Consider the following 20,905-nt stretch of genomic DNA (forward strand, 5'->3'; position numbering starts at 1 on the left):
AATGAACGATCGAATGAATAAATGAATGAATTTTATTGCTCGACAATCGCACAAGGTACAAGCATGGCAACCAATAAAAACTAATAGCTAAATAGACAATATTACTAAGAGGATACATACAAACAGCAATATAGAAGCATTCCGATCTGAGCGCGCCTCCGGCGTTGTATGTGTTGGGGAGGGGTGCTCAGTGCAGATAGGTACCAAGGGACAGTCTATATATAACGCCGGGTCTTTTAGAAGAGTTAAAAAGACTTTGTTTCCAACATTTCAACCCTCTTCATCAGGTAAGTACTGTTTTATTGAGTCCAACTTTGACACACGGATTTGTACACATTTGACACCCTTCGGAGTGGAATTAATATTTTGAACCTTTACTCCCAGATCCTAAACCAAATTTAGGTTTAGCCAAATTCTTTCCTGGTAAGTTCAGGGCAGGGAAACTCGACCCACACATGTGTGATCACAGTTCATCCCCAGTTTGCTACTTACCTACTGATTTTTAAAAATACGTTGTCTGGAAAGTAACGACGGCAATGATTTGAAATTTGGATAATATTGATAAAACTATTCATACTGAGAAGTTGTGCCTCGAAATTGAGTTGTGCTTATTATTTTTGGGTGAGGCCGAGAACTCTTGATCTCCCCTTCAATATGTCGCTTATGGCAGCTGACCAGATTAATTTGTCCAATCCAACTGACAGAAGAAAGCTTCTGCTTGAAAACTGTCTTCTGGCACGTTCAGGCACGAAGTCTGGGAAAATAAAGTTAGATGTTTGATAGAGTTTAGGGAGGCCTCCACTTGCAAGGGACACCTCCTCAACTCTGTCCTTGCAGTTAAGCTGCAAACTGATCTTGGCACACGTAATGATTGGTTACAAAATCTTAAGTAAACAGATTCAATTGGGCAGGCAGGGATTGGAGGTTTAAACGCGTCCCATATATATTTCGGAACCATACAGGATAATGTGTATGACACATGCGCCAAAGAGTTTGTTTATAACGCCGCTACATGTATATACAGTTCCTAAGCTAGCTGGAGCCAAAATCACCACTTCTATCTTACATTCATATACCGGTATACTAAGTAGACTTAAAAACACAAAATATCAAGACCACAGCTACCTCAGGACATGTGATACGAAAACTGATGGCACTACTGCAGTACCAAGTTCATTCTCCTGTAGTCCCAGACCAAACATCGACCATCAGAACGTATACAGGTCAATATCTCAAAGGGGGGACGTGTTTGTACCTTTCAAACCATGTCGGGGTAGTAAACAGTGAAGTGAGAGGTTTGATTTATCAAGTAAGCTCCAAAAAGAACTTCTCTTTTTTACCCTTTTCAACTACCAATTACAGTTAATTACCAGTTAACGGAGAATGAGTGCTACAATTTACATGCCCCTTTTCTTTTTATCTAAATATGTGTACACACATTCACGAATATCTTTTATATCGCGTCAGTAGTAGAAATTCTGTTGCTTATACAGGGTGGTATATGTGCAATAGTAGTCTACAACATCCTAAATCCATACATATCGCGTAATCCAAGCATTTAGTCTCACGTTTGTCAAAAGGCTGTGTTCACGTTGCTATCATATCTCTGACTAGACCAGTGTCACTGTCCTATGATGGATCACAGTGACTCCATCCATCTCAGTCTGCTTGTAAAGTTTTAATCTATCAACAAGGAAATACGACATGCAAAATATCAAAACTAAGCTATCATTTGTCTTCATTTATCTTTCTACGGTCTAGTCTCTCTACATTCATCATGATGATGATGATGATGATGATGATGATGATGATGATGATTCATGCCTCTGCAAGCTAGCAATCTAGAAGAAGGTGTCACAGTCCCTGTAGGTGTTGGGTTTTGGTGCTCCCCTCGGTGAATGTATGACAGCAAAATTGTCATGCCCCGTAACTGTAAAAATACAGATATGTGTTTTGAAAACGGAGTAATACAACTTTCTATGATCATATTTGAAAATATGATTTTTGATTTTTGAAAATAATGATTACACCGACTCCATTACTATTACACACTATCTATGATAAATGAAAGCTTTAAAACAATCATTACTAATAAGTCCATTGTACTATTCATACTTTTACAACACCGACGAATGCCTACTAGTACTACTAGATCAGCTAAAGGAAGCCCTACCTTCCACATCTTTGGAATGATTGTTACGCTTTCGACGAAGGCACATGACGGTTGTTATGACGACAAGGACTAGAGCTGCTGCACCTGCAGCACCTGCAGCTGCAGGAACCCAATCATCCGAGACACCTGCAGCAAGGAACAAACCACAACATTTAGTAAGCTCCTCAGGATGAAAACATATTAGTAAGTTTTTAAAGTAATACGTGGCACTTCCACAGTAAACTTGAACGTGCAAACGAGCCAGGGCGTGTTGGGTCTGTATGTAGGTCAACAGCATATAACTCAAGAAGTTGTGGATGGATCTTGGTGATATTTGGCAGGTATGCAGCGGCTGTAGAAAGGCAGGTCACGTTTGAAAATTGTTTACCTGGTACTGCTGTGGGTTTCGCATTTTTGTGTGCTTGATTGTGGACAACATAACTCGAGGAGCTGTGACTTTATTTTCACAATATTTTGTAGGCGTGTAGCAGTTGTGAAAAGGAAGGTCGAGTTTTCAAATTGTTTGCCTGCCGTTTTCCTACGATACTGCAGCAGGCTTTGTATTTTTGTGTGTTTGTCTGTAAATAACGACTTGAGAACCTGTCATTCTCGACATATTCACGACATTTGGCAGGTAAGTAGTGGCTGTGAAAAGGAAAGGTCAAATTCGAAAATAGTTTACCTGCCACTTTCTTACGTGTCTGGAATGAGCTTTGTACTTAAATGTGTTTGTCTGTGGACAACATAAGTCCAGACATTGTGAATGGATCTCCATGCTATTTGGTGGATGGAAAGGGTTTGCAGAAAGGAAGGTCAAGTTCGATTATGAGCCTCCTAGCAACGAGTTATGGTACTGCAGCTTAGGGTCGAATTTTGAGGACAAATTTTCTGGAAGTGCTAGGCTCATGATTTTTGAGTAGTGGATTGATCTTGGGACTGGGAATAAGAGGCGTAAGTTCCCCCCTCCCAGCAGCTTGTTGAGAACTGCAGTGCGTATTTATTTTGGATACTTATGCTGGAGACTAACTCAAGCCTAGGTTAATGGATTTTTACTGTGTTTGGTAAGTAGATAGTTTGCTGATGGCTACATAACAAGATATATTTCATGCAAGGCAGGTCCTGACGAAAATATGTTGCAAATCTGTTACAAATATCAAAAGCGAGATTTCAAAATTCAGAATACTTGTTCTTTTGACGCCTAAATTTTACAATGACGTTACATCCCTTAATTAATGTAACATTACCATACACTGAGCATGACTCATAAAACAAAAATAAAATTGTTTCCTCCTCTTCCACAATACTTGTCATTTAATTGATTCATTTATGATGTGATAATTATTGATGATAATTTATATGATGTAACCAATCATAATATAAAATGAAGCGATTGACACATTCATGTCTACCAACAGCATTCTTCATAATAACCCTTATTTGTTTGGCAAAGTTATGTGTTTGTGGAATCAAGTTCTAGTTGTATTGTACAACAAGACACGACTTGATTACCTTGCCATTCGCAGACCCTCCCAGGGCGTGCTTCCTCATCCGGGGACTTGTCCCGGTATCCCAGGGTGCACCTGCATGAGAAGGAGCCCGCCGTGTTGAGGCAGGTGGCATGGACGGAGCAGTCGGTGCTCTCTGGGTCCGAACACTCGTCATAATCTAGATTTAGTTTGAGAGAAAGCAGTGTTTCAAAAATACTGCTATGGTAATTGAAGTAAACGGTTGAGAGTGTTGAATAACCATTATTGAATGCTACACTAAGCTAAATCATAATTTAATGCAACTTGATGTTGTAGGGATTTATAAATTTGTTTGAGTACTTACCCATTATCAAAATCTCATTCGCGTCTATTTGAAGAGCTGTTCCGTTAGCTTTCTCAACAAGGACCCTGAACTCTTCTGACACAAGAGAGACATCGGCAGAAACCCGGATGTAAATCACGTGATCCACGAGGACACTGCCTTGTCGGAAGCCGAGGACGATGATCCCCAGAAGGTCTCCTGACAGGCTAGTTTGTCTGTACAGAGGGTCCAGCTAATGGGGTTATGAGGAGACTGTGTGTGAGATATAAATGTGGACTATGGACAACACTTTGAACGCCCGCCCATTAAGAGGCAACGTTGGGAAGAGAATATCTACTTAATAGGTAGATATATGAATGTGATTTTATATTCAACATAATATGATGAACAGGAATAGATACCTACCGTTCCAACGACCTCACTAACAAGATCCACGTACTCTTGGCTTTGCGGATCTTCCAGTGACGAGGAGAAGCTTCTGGCCATTATACGGACGGCGGAACTGTACGCAAGCGCAGCTGTAGACATTGAAATAGGTTTGACGATTTATATCTTTGTCAGATAATTAACCCATGGTCAAGATACATTGTAGTTGTATTTTCATATGTAAAATGCGCTCATAATCACAGTTACAGATAATATATCAATGTTTGAGTGAGTGAGTGATCTTACTATTAACATCAATATCTGTTTACTAACGCTGGGCACTTGTGATCAACAGTTGCTGAATTTCGTTCGAACAGCGATTGTTAGAAATTTAAAAAAAAGCATTTATTTGGCAAAATGATAAATGGCTATTACCAAAATTGACTTGGAATTATCACTGGACTACAGAAAGTATACATGAGAGATGACCGTGGACTGGTAAGGACTAGTATCCAAAACCGTGATAAACTATGTATCCTTGGCCTAGCACACTATAACCTGTGCGAACAGAATGAAGGCCTTACCTTCACAGACCCCGTCTACCTCCAGGAAGCCAGAAACGCACTCACACCTGTAGCTTCCCGGAGTGTTCACACAGCGCTGGTTGTCCCCACAAGACAATATGGTGCACTCGTCGAAATCTGTAGCAGTTAATTTTTTAATTTAAGCTTTTTCCGTAAATGTATTTCTTATGAGTTCCATTAACTACAGTCGCTCAGAATGTCACACGCTATCATATTGGCTCAGAGTTTCTGGAATTATTCTATAATAGAGATTTCGGTCATGGGCCATAAGTGAGTGAGTGAGATATTTAAGTGATACTATTGCTAGTTTCACAATAGATCACATGCTTTAAACAAAGGGATTTGATGTAGCTGTAACAATAAAAAGCATCACCATCAGTTGATTCAATGTAGCTATAACAATAAAAAAACATCATGTATAGCTGCGAATTACAAACAATGTTTACAATGACGTGTCAGAGAACAATAATGGTAGCAGGCCAGTAGTTACCCTGGCAGTGGGCACCGTCACCCACCCACCCCGGGTCGCACTGGCAGGCTTGTGTCACGGGGCTGCACGATGCGTGGTCATGGCACAGTTCAGCACATGCTGAAACGGACAAAGTCAAGAGAACAAGTCTTTAACACTAATGTCTCCGTTAGCAATAAAGGCATGCAGTCCAATGTATAGGGTCATACCTAGACCATAAAATAAGATTTTTGTGAAATACATTTGACGAAGCAGAAAATTTGTATGAAGGGCAATATAGATCGGTCGACAGAAACAGATTTTTTTAGACCCAATTATTTATAGGAACACTGTACATTTACGGGACCTAGAAACTGCATACTCTCTCACCGGTTAAAGTCTCTTCAACAACCAACACGATGGGCCCCTGGACCAAGGCAACGCGCTTTTCTATGCTGCCGTCTGCGGCACGTCTGCGCCTGCGCGAGCTGATGCAGCCTTCGTCACATCGGGAGCCAGGATTGTCCTCCAAACAGACCATGACGTCACAGTGGAGGTACACGTACGGCTGGACAAGGAAAGGTTTTGTTGTATCATATAAAACAATTATCAACACATGAATAAGTTTATCAGGTTGGAGAATGTTTAGTCACTCATCATTTACTAATATCTATGCAAGTGTGAACATACTTTTATTGGGAACAGCATTGTAACACAGCAGAAGCGACACCTAGCTGTAGTGAAAAGTACAGCAGGTCATTACAAAGAAGAATATGACCGACTTTTGTAAATATATGTGTATGTGACTGTAGATAAAGAACTTGGCCATCTGTTTATCCATATATTAATATATGGACGCGCTGACCACAAAACGAACGACTGAAATTTGTGTAACGTTAATCTTGCTTCTCTAGCGAATCACCACTGAACTTCTATATTAATTTCAATAAAGACCAACTACACAATCTATGGCATATAAATATAATTCTTCCCTCACTAAAGATTTCAAAACATCAAAATGTCATAGCATTTATTATTAAAAAGTTATGAAGGTCTAAGATGATAACAAGAATGGATCATAAATGAAAGGTGACACAACAGTGAACATTTTAGAAAGTTACCTGCGATTCGTTAGCGAACTGGAAGGCAGATATCCCATAATTCACAGATGTCGGCGAGTCTGTTGAAAACACTTGAAGGGTGTTGTCTTTCTGACATCTGGAAGGCAGCACACAACATTTGGTAATGTTAAAATAAATGAATGTTATGTTAACAGAATCATTCTGTGGCTTGCTTGATATATTTAAGAACTTGTGTTTTTATCAGTTAGGTCACTGCAAAGTTACACCATGTTTGTTAAAAGCATTGGACCGTTCTGTCTAACATCATAACAAACAAACAGAACGTCGGTCAAAAACAGCTCTAGTAGGACAGAAGTGGCTAAAGGAAAAGGCTATGCTTTGTTTGTTTGTTTGTTTGTTTGTTGAAAACTACACCTGACGAGTGAAATTGTTTTGGGTAAGGTGCTGCATGATATTACTTCTTTGGCGGGCAAGATTCACGTGTAAAGAACGGGATTCTGCACAGTACTAAATTTTGTAGTATTGCTGGCATGTGGTACATACTCCGTCTCAGCGAGTGCCCGAGCGGCTTTCTTCTTCCTTTCGTATTTGTCCTGTATGCAACAGACTTAATGGGAAACTAGTCACATATAAACATACTCTACTAGATATACAAGTGCATCCGCCGCATGTCAGCAACCATCCATTCCTCCCTACCTGCCCATAATGCTCCATTGTATTGAAACCTACCCGTCCTGTATGATGTAGTACTGTGTGGAGTCGTCAGGGTTGGACGAAGGGGTCGCTTTGCAGTTCTCAACAAACAAGACCAGTCCAGAAACGGCGGCCTCCACCGAGACGCCGAAGTATACGTTGTCACTGATCGTTACCTAGTTACAGACAACTTTAGTTTTATACAATGTCGAGTGAGTTTTCATACATTTCTATACATTACAAAGCGAATGCAGAGCAAAGCGTGTGTCAGAGAATTCTTCTATTGTACTTATTTTCACTGTGATAAAGAAAAAAATTCTATCAGTCTCCAGACTTAGTGGGAATGGATAAAAGCACGATACCGAATCAGCCCCTGGTAGCGAGAGCTAGCGTAAAACAGACTATAAGAACTTCTGTTGTTGCCATTTACAAACAATTAAAAGTTTAAACATTACTGAATCCTAAAATGTAACGTAACGGTTCTTACCTCCACCGGGAAGTCCGCCTGTCCATACGGCTGAGTAAACCCATCAGACGGATACAGGCTCATGCTGAAAGTGAAGGCGCCGTCTCCGTACAGGATGACCACGCTATTGGGAGGGGGTGTTTGTTATTACAAATATCTCTCCATACCACAGGTTTGGATGAAATGCCGTGTTATATTTCACTCCATACCGAGGTTTGAATGAAATATAATATTATATTTCATTCACCTCAGATGTGCGTAATATATTAAAGATTAAAAAATAAATAAACAACAAAATCAACATTTCCCTAAGCTTCTCATAACTTCTCGCAACCGACCAACAAACATTCTTCTTGCTAATACCCCCTTAAGCTTTCCACTAGGACGGCGCTCTCGCGGCGCTCTCTCTGCGACCTCAAATTGGGAAGAGCGCGGTGAGAGCGCGACGGGATCGCCAAGGTCGCCATGGGAGCGCGCAGAGAGCGCGGTGGGAGCGCCATGGTCGCCATGGTCGCCATCACCTCCGCGACTGTTTTGAACCTGCTCAAAACAGTCGCCGTGAGAGCGCCGTGGACGGCGATCCAATGATGAGCGCAGAGAGAGCGCCAAGAGAGCGCGCAGCGAGCGCCGTGAGCGCCAACAGAGCGCACAGCGAGCGCGGTGAGCGCAATAGGTCTCAACAGTGGTTTATGAAGCCAATTTAGCTATAGCTAGGACGGCGCTCTCACCGCGCTCTCTCTGCGCTCTCAACTGCGGTTTGAGAAGAAGTATATTTGACATATAGACAGAACCAGGAGAAATGTCCAAAATGTACCGGTGATGAACAATTAAACAAACTGAGATGGAATAAGCAAGGTTTAAAAACAAAGGTTTATCATTTCTCAACTAATTTTTGAATTTCAACATGATGACATCAGGTTTTCTTGTTCTCCATCTGTACATTTAGATTGTTGAAGTCCCATTTTCAATTAAATTTTCAGTTAAAATGTGTTTCGGTGTTGTATGATTTACACAAATAACGTGGCATGATAAAGATATTTATGGTGAACAAGCTACATGACAGATTTAAGAGAAAAACAGCAATAGAAACATGTATATTTCAGTCTGAGTGACTGTACAGTGACCAAAATTGGATTTGTTTACAGCCTTGATTTTATACTTTGAATGTTATGTAAGACGTAAAAGGATGACTTCAAAGATACCAAAATACACTATACGTCAAAAGATTCGTTCTTTATCTCTGAAATTCGTTGAGTATCTTTCGAATCTTTGCAAGCTCATAAAAAGATGCTGACATTTGAGTTTTTCGTCGCGGTGAGAGCGCGCTGGGGTCGCCGGAGAGATTCCACTAGAGCAGCTTTTTCCGGCGTCGCAGCGCTCTCACCGCGCTCTGGCCAATTTTCCATCGCAGCGAGAGCGCCGTGAGAGCGCCGTTAAGTGGAAAGGGGGCCTAAAGTCGTCCATCCCCTTTACAAGAGTGATTCAGAAAGTAATATGCCATTAGTTTTATAACAGGCTCATTTTTTCATCGAATGAACTGAAATTTTACACAAAGGTAACGACACATATCCTTCTGAGATTGAAACATTTCAATTTATTGTTCACGTTTTTATGAGTGACTGAGTTGAGTTCAAGATAACCACACCCTTGGTAGCCCGTCGGAAGAAAGGAGAGGCCTTAATTAACGAGTAATTGATAATGTCCTGACCCACTTGTAGCCATAACAACAAATAACGTATTTGGCTATTATTCAAACTGCCTGTAATATAGCAACTCACTCCATTCTAATAGCTGTAGAAGAGGAACCATTGACAGTTCGGAAATGAAAATTGGCATGTAAACTATAGAGACACTCACTCACTATTATACGTGAAATTTCAGCTCCCTACATTGTTTATAAATGGGACAGATCTAGAGAAACTGATCTTCTTACAAGCTTTCAAAGGGTGTGATCTTTTTTAAATCAACCCAGTTGATCATAAAAATCTAGAAAACAAATTGAGATATTTCAATATCAAAAGGATATATGCCTTGACGTTTGTACCAAATTGCAACTCATTCGATGAAAAAATGACCTTGTTATAAAACCAATAGAATTACTTTCTGAAGCACCCTCGTATCTATGAAAATGTTGGACAATTCCAAACCTAATACATACGGAAAAGAAGTTAAACCCAACGAATAGTTTAGGTAGACTGGGGTAGATTTAGAATCATTTTCCTTCTTAGTTCAGTATACAATTATGTATACCACTGCTTTACTTTGTTTTCAATTAGCCTTTGGGCATCAACTTGCAATAAAGTTATAGTTAAAGTTATATTCAAATAACTTCTATTTATAACTTATAACTTATAAAACCATTCTCAGCGTCCAAGATGTACTGATAGACATCGGAAATTTGGAGGTACGCTCTCTACCTTTAATAAATAGGCACTGTTCGAAGAAAATTTATAGTAACTTATAACTTATGTTTTTTTGCTGTGCTTTGTCGTCACCTTGTTTTTCTGTTATGTGGTGAAATGTGTCATTTTTTTCATTTTTGCAATATGAGCCTTAAGATGATCTAATTTGGATTTCCAATTTCATAGCAAAATATATATTTTGGGCTTTCATCATCACTATTATCATTTTGTTCCATATTACCTTAAAAGACTAAATGACCTAAAATTTGGTATAAAGGTGTGTACATACTGGGAGTTATTTACACCAATGGCATACATCATCACATGATTGAATTTGGGATTTGGGGCCGATTCTAAATCAAAGATATGTATTTTGGTCTCCTGCCCCTTTGGCATTTAAACGAAGTCTCATGAAATTTGGCACAGGGTCACTAGGACACATCCGCAAAGAATTCTTCTTACTTATTGTTGGGGGATTGGGGGCTATTATCAGACTAATAATGTTTTGGGGTTCTAAAACCTGGTATTGAAACCAAATGACCTGAAACTTGGTTTGCTGTGTACCTTCGTCACTTCACCTTTTATAACCGACAGTTTGCAAGTTACATAATCCATTTCAACGTACTGTCATAGAAGCGTATACTTATGGAAGTGAGTCATCACAATGGAAGAAGTTCAGTACAGGGAGCTACATGTACTAGTCGAGACTTTTGTTTTTAAATAATGGTAATTTCGTCTGTGTGATAGCAATAGACTTGTTTTAGGACAAAATTGATGGAACAGTGTTGACCAAATCTTAAATGGTTTGTAAGTTACTTAAAGTACTAGTGCATCGCATCATGATGTCTAAGATTCATGGTGCCTACCTTGGTGCTGGCACAGGAAACAAGGTGTCGGCTGCTATGGTGTCACCGCGAACATATCTGCAGCTGATCGTCCAGCGGTCTTCCTCCGGCCTGGCGATGACGTTAGCGCCGTCCGTCGTACTTTGTTCCAGAGGTGCAACGATCTCATTACTGTAGATGATCTTGTTGGATGTGGCGTTTTCCTAGAAATGGATCTTATGAATCGCCAAGTGTGCATAAAGAACTGCAAACCTTAGGGCATTGACGTTAGGACTACCGTTCAAATTTTCATTCAAAATCTAGGCATTGAATAAAAAATCATTTTCCGGTGTTGTTCCTGGAATTTCTTGCAGTCCACTAGATTGACCAGCCGTGCATTGTGTTACGTAATGTTGTGTTGTGTTGTGCTGTGTTGACGTACTATGTTGCACTATATGTTTTGTTCCCTCTGCCCGTTTGTATGTCAAAGCAATGTTTGTCACCAAGATAACTAGAGAATGGATTGTTTTGATATTTGGTATGTGAGTATGCCTTTATATGACAACACAAAGAAATGGTAGGAAATACGGTTCGGTAGGGCGCTCTAGCGGTGTGTTATGGTATACTGTAGCGGAAATTTCGGTTTTGATATTTTTGTTCTGCATTTGCTATGGGCATGACTTTGTGGTAGGTAGCTGTTAGAAGGGATAATAAGGTGTGTACGTTTTGGCTCCCTAGCAGTTTCTCTTGGGCGATAGAGGCCAATTCTTACGGCTTTGCATGGCCAAGAGGATGTTTGTACTTGAAAAGTAGGATGAGTGTGGCTATTTCGTAATGTCTTGTCCACACAAAGTATAAGGTCAGAAATACTGTTTTATCTTGATAGTACATTATACGCAATTATGAAGTCTGTGGTGGCATCTCCTGTATACAAAAAATTGATATATATCATATATTATGATATTATATTCTATGTCATATATGTATATATAATATAGAAGACAATACAGGGTGTTCCGTATCGTGTCCCCCACGACGGCCTGCCTTAACACGTGTCATATTTTGTTGTTTTGTACTAATCCTGTGCTGTGTTGTACTGAGCTGTCCTGTTTTGTGCTATATTGTGTTATGTCGTGTCGTGCCGTGTTGTGCTGTGCTGTGTTGTGCTGTGCTGAACTAGGCTATGCTGTGCTGTGCTGTGTCGTGTCGTGCTGTGTTTTGTTGTGCTATGCTATGCTGTGCTTTGTCGTGTCGTGCTGTGTTTGTTGTGTTTTGTTGTGCTATGCTGTGCTGTGTCGTGCCGTGCTGTGTTTTGTTGTGCTGTGCTGTGTCGTGTCGTGCTGTGTTTTGTTGTGCTGTGCTATACTGTGCTGTACTGTGCTGTGTCGTACCTTGCTGTGTTGTGTTTTGTCCGGAAAGAGATGAGATTGACACTAACTTCAAGTTGATTTAAAGCTAGTTCAACATGTAGAGTGAAACTCACCAGCGCTGTTGTTCCACAGTCACCAAGAGCAGAGATGAAAGTCACGTGGGTTCCATTGACATCTGCAGTGCATGATGGGTCAAGCAGCCGCATGCCGGAAACGTCGTATCCGTCCAGCAGATCAAGGGGAAAGGTGACCCACATGGTGGTGGAATTACAGTACACGTCACCCTGCACTGTCTCCTCCGGTATTTCCGGTGAAGTGGTCATTGCCTCATCTGGGGTGATCGTCGTATCCTGTAGTTCAGTGGGTTGGTACGAGGCCGGTGACGTCTCCTGTACGATGCCTGTAGTGTAAATGTCAGCCGAGGTTGATTGCCCCTCACTCGTCGTGAATTGTTCAAGGGTTGGCACTGCTGTAGTCACATCCGATTCGGTATTTGATGATGTTGGAAGATCTCCCGTGGAGGTTGACAGTTTTGTTGTCCCGGCTCGGGTTGATAACGGTGAGGTTGTTGTGTCGAGAGAGGATGTAATAGTTACAAGGGAGGTTGTTGTATCGACTGCCGTTGTTAGCGATGAACTTGTTGTATCGAGTGGCGTTATTACCGGCGATGTGGTAGCTGCAGCTGACGTTGTTTCTGGTGAACTTGTTGTGTCGACTGGAGTTGTTACTTGTGAATTTGCCGTGTCAATTGGCGTTGTTACCGGGGAGGTTGTAGTCGCTACTGTCGTGGTATCTGGTGAGCTTGTTGTGTCAAATGGTGTTGTTTCTGGGGAAGTTGTTGTTTCAACGGCCGTTGTTACCAAGGGGGCTGTTGTGTCGACTGGTGTTGTTACCGGTGAATCTGTTGTGTCAAATGGTAGACTTGTTGTGTCGAATGGTGTAGTAACCGGGGCAGTTGTTGTGACGAGTGGCGTTGTTACCAGGGTTGTTGTTGCTACTGAAGTTGTAGGTAATTCTGGAAGATGCCAAATGAGGATACATTTTATTCTATATCCGAATCCACAGTATATTGTCTAGATACTAGATCTCAATAGAACGCCGCTTATCAATGACTTGAGGTGAGGATGACAGTTTGCAGTGGTGTCGTTCTCTGAGCTTCTCGAGAGTGCAACCATTATGACGTGTATATGACGTAATTATGACTCATCAATTGATTTTATTAGCTAAAAGGTGGCACACAAAAAGTTAACAATAAAGGTTTTCTTATCAATATTAATATTATAAGTTCTCTAAGACTTTTTTCAAAGGTCACCACGACGCCGTCAAAATAAAATTTCAATCCGCCATCTTGGATCATCAACCTTAACTGTCTTTTAAATGACTTTGACCAACTACGCCATCACATTAGCATAAAGTATCAATATCTAATTACAAATGTTACATTAGAATATGTTAGATATTGAATATATATGAAAACAACTATACAAAGTGTAGCAAGAAAATATCAAAATCACATTGTTTAACCAAAATTAGTGAATGTTGTAAAATATGCCTTTCAGAAACCCAGTTTGGGGGTTCCGGGAGGATGTCATCCATATAATCAAATCAACATGGCCCAAGAGCATAACAAAAATATAAATTAATTTTCGATATCATGATTCAACAGAAATTTCACCATCTAAAATCGAATTTCTTTTGATGATTTTCTAGTCAAAAATATCATTTATTTGGCAATATAGTGCATTTATTCACATTACCTATGGGATGATTGCCTGATGATTTAGACTTACTCTGCGTATCTTGCAAAAATTGCGCTGCATATCTAATTTTAAATGATCGAAATCCGTCAATGAAATCCGGTCATATGAATGTGTCAATATTGTTGCTAAGGAAGTTGCTATGGCCGTTGCTAAGGAGGTTTCAGATTGCCGTCCACTAGTAAACTCAGAACCAACGTTTCTGTAGTATTTGCTTCAATGACCTTAGTAGAAGTGTATGCATAATATAATTTACGAGATGACAAAATAATGTGACTCTCTACTATAGTTTGCTCAAAACATGACTGAATACCCCCTTAGCAATTGGTCATTATTCTGAGAGAAATGACATAAAATATATTTCTGCATCTGTTAAACGTTTAACATTACAACACTTTTCCTTACACTTCTGAGGTCATCAGAATCGATGTGTGATTTTTGGCGCCCCCCCCCCCCTCCAATCCTTGTTTATGACAAAAAAAATTCTTGAAAATTAGATGGTGATAAGTTTAAAGGCTAATAGCCGGTATAAAGCTACTATACTAGAATGGCTATTACATCAAAATATATACCACAGGCCTTCTAATATTAGAAAAGGAGAATTTACCACCTCAGAGGTAGCGATATGTCTTTCGGCAAAAAGCCATGCTCTAGTACGACTTCTATTTTCTGTGTCATTTACTCACATCAGAAAGGATCTAAATCCTACAAGAATTTGGCTCCCAACGTAGCGTCATTCTAAAATGTAAAAGTAGATTTTATATTGGTTTCCTACCATCAACTCCGAGTAGCTCCATACGCAGTCTTAGTGCACCGACCCAAGTCTGTGGGTTGACGAGAACAAACTGGGCCAAGATGTACGGATCGAAGTCTTGCTGGACAACAGTCTCGTTGTCGTTGTTGCCTGTGAAGATCTGAACAAATGTGGCTTTGTGAGCAGTCTTAATGCTTAAGTTTAAGCAAGTGGCAAGCGCAATTTTAGGGCTGTGAGTCCATGACTACTTTGATGTAATGAATTGGCGCTATGTTTCCTTAACCACAAAAAACGCGTCACTACATTTAAACATATGAATAGACTTTAAAGCTATTTCTAGAAACCTACATTATTTCGGTAAGGTGCTTACCTTGCCACTTCCACCGTCCTCTGAATACAGAACGAATGATGAATTGCCGTCCTGTTGGAATATGATCCTGTATGTCTCCACGTAGCCATCTCCCTGTCCCTGGGTCTGGATACCGAAGATATAACGAGGATACTGCAGGTCAACCGCCAGGAACTCAGTACCTTGTCCTGACGGCTGCCATGCACCATCACCGTACAGGCGGCCCCTGTAGGCCTCAGATCCATTTACTTGGGATGAAGCTGTCATCAGACCATCTGGGATGATTGAACTATTCTGAACTCCCAATGGGAGATACAGGCCTGGTGACGTAGCAGTCTGTGTGTCTGTAGAAAGAGATTTTGGACATGGTAATTTGATATTCCTATGTCTAAAAGAATCATATGAACGATGTATCAGTATATTGATATTTAGAAATCGCTAAGAAGATGATTCATTTTCATTTCAAGACGATCATTTCTTGGTAAACCCCCGTCGACCCCCACCCGTCGTGTCTTTCATACCACAAAAGAAAAATAACCGTGGCAATAAAAACTATTGCCATGGCAACGGTTTTATTGTTTATAAGTGTTAATGATTGTTGTTGTAGGTGTGTTGTATTTGTGTTCTATCCTTTCGCCTGGCTGTATGTATGAAGGTTGTTTTACGCGATGGATGTTTGTAGGGTATTGCTGTTAACATTAGAGGTGATCTCTTATGAGGAGTGACATATCATAAATGTTTATATATAATGTTTGATTACACAAATGAGGTCCTCATTTGCATAAAAGATATCAGTTGATCTCCTATACCTGAATAACAATGTGTTCAAAATATGAAATTCGTAGCAAAGAAAGGATTTTGTCATGAATTATGTAAATGAGACCCTAATTTGCATTACATACGTCCGCATGTTCAAGTTAACGTACATGTTGCTACCAAATGTCGCAAGAATGGAATTTTTGCCATTTAACACTATGATAACAATTTCACATTGATTGTATAAATTAGGTAACAATTTGCATAATTGATGTCCATCGACATTTCTCTCTTTTCTGGTTACATATGTTATGTTAAAGTGCCTTAATGGTAATGAAATACTGTGGCTGAATAAACTGTGCTCATTAATGATGCAAATTAGCCCCTGGTTTGCGTTGATATTTGCCCATATTTACGCAAGGCATCTCCGAAGTTATCTACATACAAAAAAATCACGATGATCCGTCAGCCCCTTCCCGAGATATTCCCTTTTAAAGGGATGGTGCAATCACGCACGCGCAGACGAATTGTTGTTAAATTTCGGAAATTTTTGCCTATCGGATACATTCTTAACAGTTCGCCTAATATTTCTTTTTTTTAGTTACATATGGCATATTTTGTAGACTTCTAACATGAAATGCAGTGTATTTGTAAAATGTCCTCATCAATTATGCAAATTAGCACCTGATTTTGAAGCTATCTACATTTCAAAAATCATGAAGATCCGTCAGCCCATTCCCGAGTTATTTCCCACTAAACGGATTATGTAAGTACACATGCCTGTAGAAAAATTCCTGAAATGCCTGCGAGATTTTGGGAATTCTTGTCAAACGGTCACAAACTATACTATTAGGCTCGTCCCTGAGGCGTCGCTAAAAAGAGTTTCAACATTTTGCTTTCGTATTATTAAACGTGGTTACGGGTTTGTTGTCATATCATATGACAGATCTTTCTCCCGTCCACTCCCATAGGCTCAGCGGGAGTCCCCGACAACGTCAAACTGCGTATAAAGAGAACGCGTCGGGCTCCCGACAGCGGGAGTCGGGGTCTAGGCGATTATTTCAGTGCGTAGCCATAACTTATCAAGTCATCACTAAAAGAAAAGGATCTTCTATTAAACAGTTCGCTTTGAATGGGTTTTAAAGCCCTTTTTTATCAAAAATTTGTGGTCGACGTTACCGGAAGTGTCAGCGAAACAACAACGTAGTCAGAGACTATTTGAATTTTCAATCACTTGGAAGTGGTAAGCAATCAAAAAATCAATTTTTGTTCAATATGGCAGCGTGCAGCTAAAAAAAACTACGATCTTTACGGTTAGACTTTCCCGCGGGTGGGTTGGGCTGGTCAGATTGAATGAAAGTATGATACCACCCTGGGAACTAACTGTTGCTGTTGCATGGGGGCTACCACAATTCATGTTGTCTATGTACTGTAAAAGCACCATTGGTCAAATTGTGCAAATAACCTTCCAATGTCAAGTGATACGTCACTCCAGAAATAAATCTTTAATGAATGTCATCAAGAACACACACCAAGGAGATTACCACCTTGAAGTTAGCAGCCGTTTCGGCAGCCGATTCCAGCAGCCGATTCCAGCAGCCGATTCGAGCTATAGTAAAGCTAGCATCCGATTCGAATCCATCACTATTTATCATTATTTTATTATTTATCCCATTTATCAGATTTTCCCAGTAAAAGTGACCTATATGAATAGAACAACGCTTCTTTGAAAACGTAAGTGAAAAATTTTAAAGTCGGCATATTCTAGATTGGCAAAAAAGAACAAAAATTAAGAAAATAAAAAAAAGAGCGTCCTCTATTGACCTAAGTGTAAACTGCAGGTAATCTTAAGCTGCCGATCATCGTGGCTTACTGATAGCTAACGATCTACATGTATTGCGTATGTATGAGAGCTAACATTGTACTACTTCTTACAAAAGTTTAAATTTTTACATGCCAGATTTAATTAACCTCACACAGGGACACTAATTGGGTACAAGACATTAGGATTTTAAACTTCTTGTCACTATTGATAATGTAGTGGAAGACGGGCTTTCTGTTACTAAACTAAATGAGGCAGGTAAACTTCAAAGGTCAACTATAAGAGCTAACATTGTAGTTTTTCTTGAATAAGTTTTAATTTTTACCTGCCGGATTTTACTAACCTCCCACAGGGACACTAATTGGGTACTAGAGAATAGGATTTCAAACTTCCCGCCACTATTGCTTATGTAGTAGACACGTACGGGCTTTCAGTTACTAAACTAAATAAGGCAGGTAAACTTAAAAGGTAAGATATGAAAGCTGACAGTCTAGCACTTCTTACAAAAGTTTCAAATTTTACCTGCCAGATTTAATTAACCTCCCACAGGAACACTAATTGGGTACAAGATACTAGCATTTCAAACTTCCCGCCACTATTGCTAATGTAGTAGAGACGGACTTTCTGTTACTAAACTAAATGAGGCAGGTAAACTTTGAAGGTCAGCTATGATAGCTAACAGTCTATCACTTCTTACAAAAGTTTTAAATTTTACCTGCAAGATTTAATTAACCTTCCACAGGGACACTAATTGGGTACAAGATACTAGGATTTCAAACTTCCCGCCGATATTGTTAATGTAGTAGAGACGGACTTTCTGTTACTAAATTAAATGAGGAAGGTACAATTTGCAGGTCAGCTATGATAGCTAACAGTCTAGTACTTCTTACAAAATTTCAAATTTTACCTGCCGGATTTAATTAACCTTCCACAGGGACACAAATGTATTACAAGATACTAGGATTTAAACTTCCCGCCACTATTGCTTATGTAGTAGACACCGGCTTTCTGTTACTAAACGAAATGAGGCAGGTAAACTTCAAAGGTCAGTAATGATAGCTAACAGTCTAATACTTCTTACGAAAGTTTCAAATTTTCCCTGCCGGATTTAATTAACCTCCCACAGGGACACTAATTGGGTACAAGATACTAGGATTTCAAACTTTCCGCCACTATTGCTGATGTAGTAGAGACGGACTTTCTGTTACTAAACGAAATGAGGCAGGTAACTTCAAAGTAAGATATGAAAGCTAGCCGTCTAGCACTTCTTACAAAAGTTTTAAATTTTACCTGCCAGATTTAATTAACCTTCCACAGGGACACTAATTGGGTACAAGATACTAGGATTTCAAACTTCCCGCCACTACTGCTAATGTAGTAGAAGACGGGGCTTTCTGTTACTAAACTAAATAAGGCAGGTAAACTTCGAAGGTAAGATATGAAAGCTGGCAGTCTAGCACTTCTTACGAAAGTTTCAAATTTTACATGCCGGATTTAATTAACCTTCCACAGGGACACTAGCTGCATTGGGTACAAGATACTAGGATTTCAAACTTCCCGCCACTATTGCTAATGTAGTGTACGTAGAGACGGACTTTCTGTTACTAAACTAAATGAGGCAGGTAAGCTGTGAAGGTCAGCTATGATAGGTGACAGTCTAGCACTTCTTACAAAAGTTTCAAATTTTACGTGCCGGATTTAATTAACCTCCCACGGGGCTACTAATTGGGTACAAGATACTTGGGTTTCAAACTTCCCGCCACTACTGCTATTGTAGTAGAAGACGGGCTTTCTGTTACTAAACTAAATGAGGCAGGTAAACTTTGAAGGTCAGCTATGATAGGTAACAGTCTATCACTTCTTACAAAAGTTTCAAATTTTACCTGCGGGATTTGATTAACCTTCCACAGGGACACTAATTGGGTACAAGATACTAGGATTTCAAACTTCCCGCACTATAGCTAATGTGGTAGAAGACGGGCTTTCTGTTACTAAACTAAATAAGGCAGGTAAACTTTGAAGGTAAGATATGAAAGCTGGCAGTCTAGCACTTCTTACAAACGTTTCAAATTTTACCTGCCGGATTTAATTAACCTTCCACAGGGACACTAATTGGGTACAACATACTAGGATTCAAACTTCCCGCCACCATTGACAATGTAGTAGAGAATTGCTTTCTGTTACTAAACGAAATGAGGCAGGTAAACTTCAAAGGTAAGATATGAAAGCTAGCCGTCTTGCACTTCTTGCAAAAGTTTCAAATTTTACCCGCCAGATTTAATTAACCTCCCACAGGGACACTAATTGGGTACAAGATACTAGGATTTCAAACTCCCCGCCACTATTGCTAATGTAGTAGACACGGGCTTTCCGTTACTAAACTAAATAAGGCAGGTAAACTTTTAAGGTCTTTTATGATAGCTTACAGTCTAGTACTTCTTACAAAAGTTTTAAATTTTACCTGCCAGATTTAATTAACCTCTCAAAGGGACACTAATTGGGTAGTAGAGACTAGGATTTCAAACTTCCCGCCACTATTGCTAATGTACTGGAAGACGGACTTTCTGTTACTAAACTAAATGAGGCAGGTAAACTTTGAAGGTCAGCTATGATAGCTAACAGTCTAGCACTTCTTACAAAAGTTTCAAATTTTACCTGCCGGATTTAATTAACCTCCCACAGGGACACTAATTGGGTACAAGATACTAGGATTTCAAACTTCCCGCCACTACTGCTAATGTAGTTGAAGACGGGCTTTCTGTTACTAAACTAAATGAGGAAGGTAAAATTTGAAGGTTAGCTATGATAGCTAACAGTCTAGCACTTCTTACAAAAGTTTCAAATTTTATCTGCCGGATTTAATTAACCTCCCACTGGGACACTAATTGGGCACAAGATACTAGGATTTCAAACTTCCCGCCACTACTGCTAATGTAGTAGAAGACGGACTTTCTGTTACTACACAAATTGAGGAAGGTAATTTTTAAGGGTCCTCTATGATATTTAACTGTCTAGAATTTCTTACAAAAGTTTCAAATCTTACCCGCCGGATTTATTAAACCTCCCACGGGGACACTAGTTGCGTCCAAGATACTAGGATTTCAAACTTCCCGCCACTTTTGCTATCGTCGCAGACACGGCATTTCTGTTACTAAACTAAATGAGGTAGGCAAACTCTGAAGGGCAGATATGATAGCTAACAGTCTAGCACTTCTTACAAAAGTTTCAAATTTTACCCGCTGAATTTAATACACCTCCCACGGGGACACTA

At 39.8% G+C, this 20,905-nt stretch overlaps 1 protein-coding gene across 1 annotated transcript in view; it reads right to left on the reverse strand.

Moving 5' to 3' along the window:
- Nucleotides 1–283: 283 nt before the first annotated feature.
- Nucleotides 284–20,905, reverse strand: part of LOC118410178 — a 29,418-nt gene continuing 8,796 nt past the window's right edge. The window contains exons 2-16 of the mRNA XM_035811717.1: nt 15,078–15,400; nt 14,729–14,867; nt 12,310–13,211; nt 10,869–11,050; nt 7,622–7,724; nt 7,171–7,310; nt 6,481–6,577; nt 5,750–5,927; nt 5,402–5,500; nt 4,912–5,028; nt 4,367–4,479; nt 3,983–4,193; nt 3,662–3,817; nt 2,174–2,299; nt 284–1,930 (exon numbers count right to left, since the gene is read on the reverse strand). Coding sequence (XP_035667610.1) covers nt 1,842–1,930; nt 2,174–2,299; nt 3,662–3,817; nt 3,983–4,193; nt 4,367–4,479; nt 4,912–5,028; nt 5,402–5,500; nt 5,750–5,927; nt 6,481–6,577; nt 7,171–7,310; nt 7,622–7,724; nt 10,869–11,050; nt 12,310–13,211; nt 14,729–14,867; nt 15,078–15,400 — 2,975 coding nt within the window. The 3' untranslated portion in view covers nt 284–1,841. The remainder of the gene's footprint in view (nt 1,931–2,173; nt 2,300–3,661; nt 3,818–3,982; nt 4,194–4,366; nt 4,480–4,911; nt 5,029–5,401; nt 5,501–5,749; nt 5,928–6,480; nt 6,578–7,170; nt 7,311–7,621; nt 7,725–10,868; nt 11,051–12,309; nt 13,212–14,728; nt 14,868–15,077; nt 15,401–20,905) is intronic.

The sequence above is a fragment of the Branchiostoma floridae genome, chromosome 2, assembly GCF_000003815.2.
Source record: "Branchiostoma floridae strain S238N-H82 chromosome 2, Bfl_VNyyK, whole genome shotgun sequence".
In the NCBI taxonomy this organism is placed as follows: domain Eukaryota; kingdom Metazoa; phylum Chordata; class Leptocardii; order Amphioxiformes; family Branchiostomatidae; genus Branchiostoma; species Branchiostoma floridae.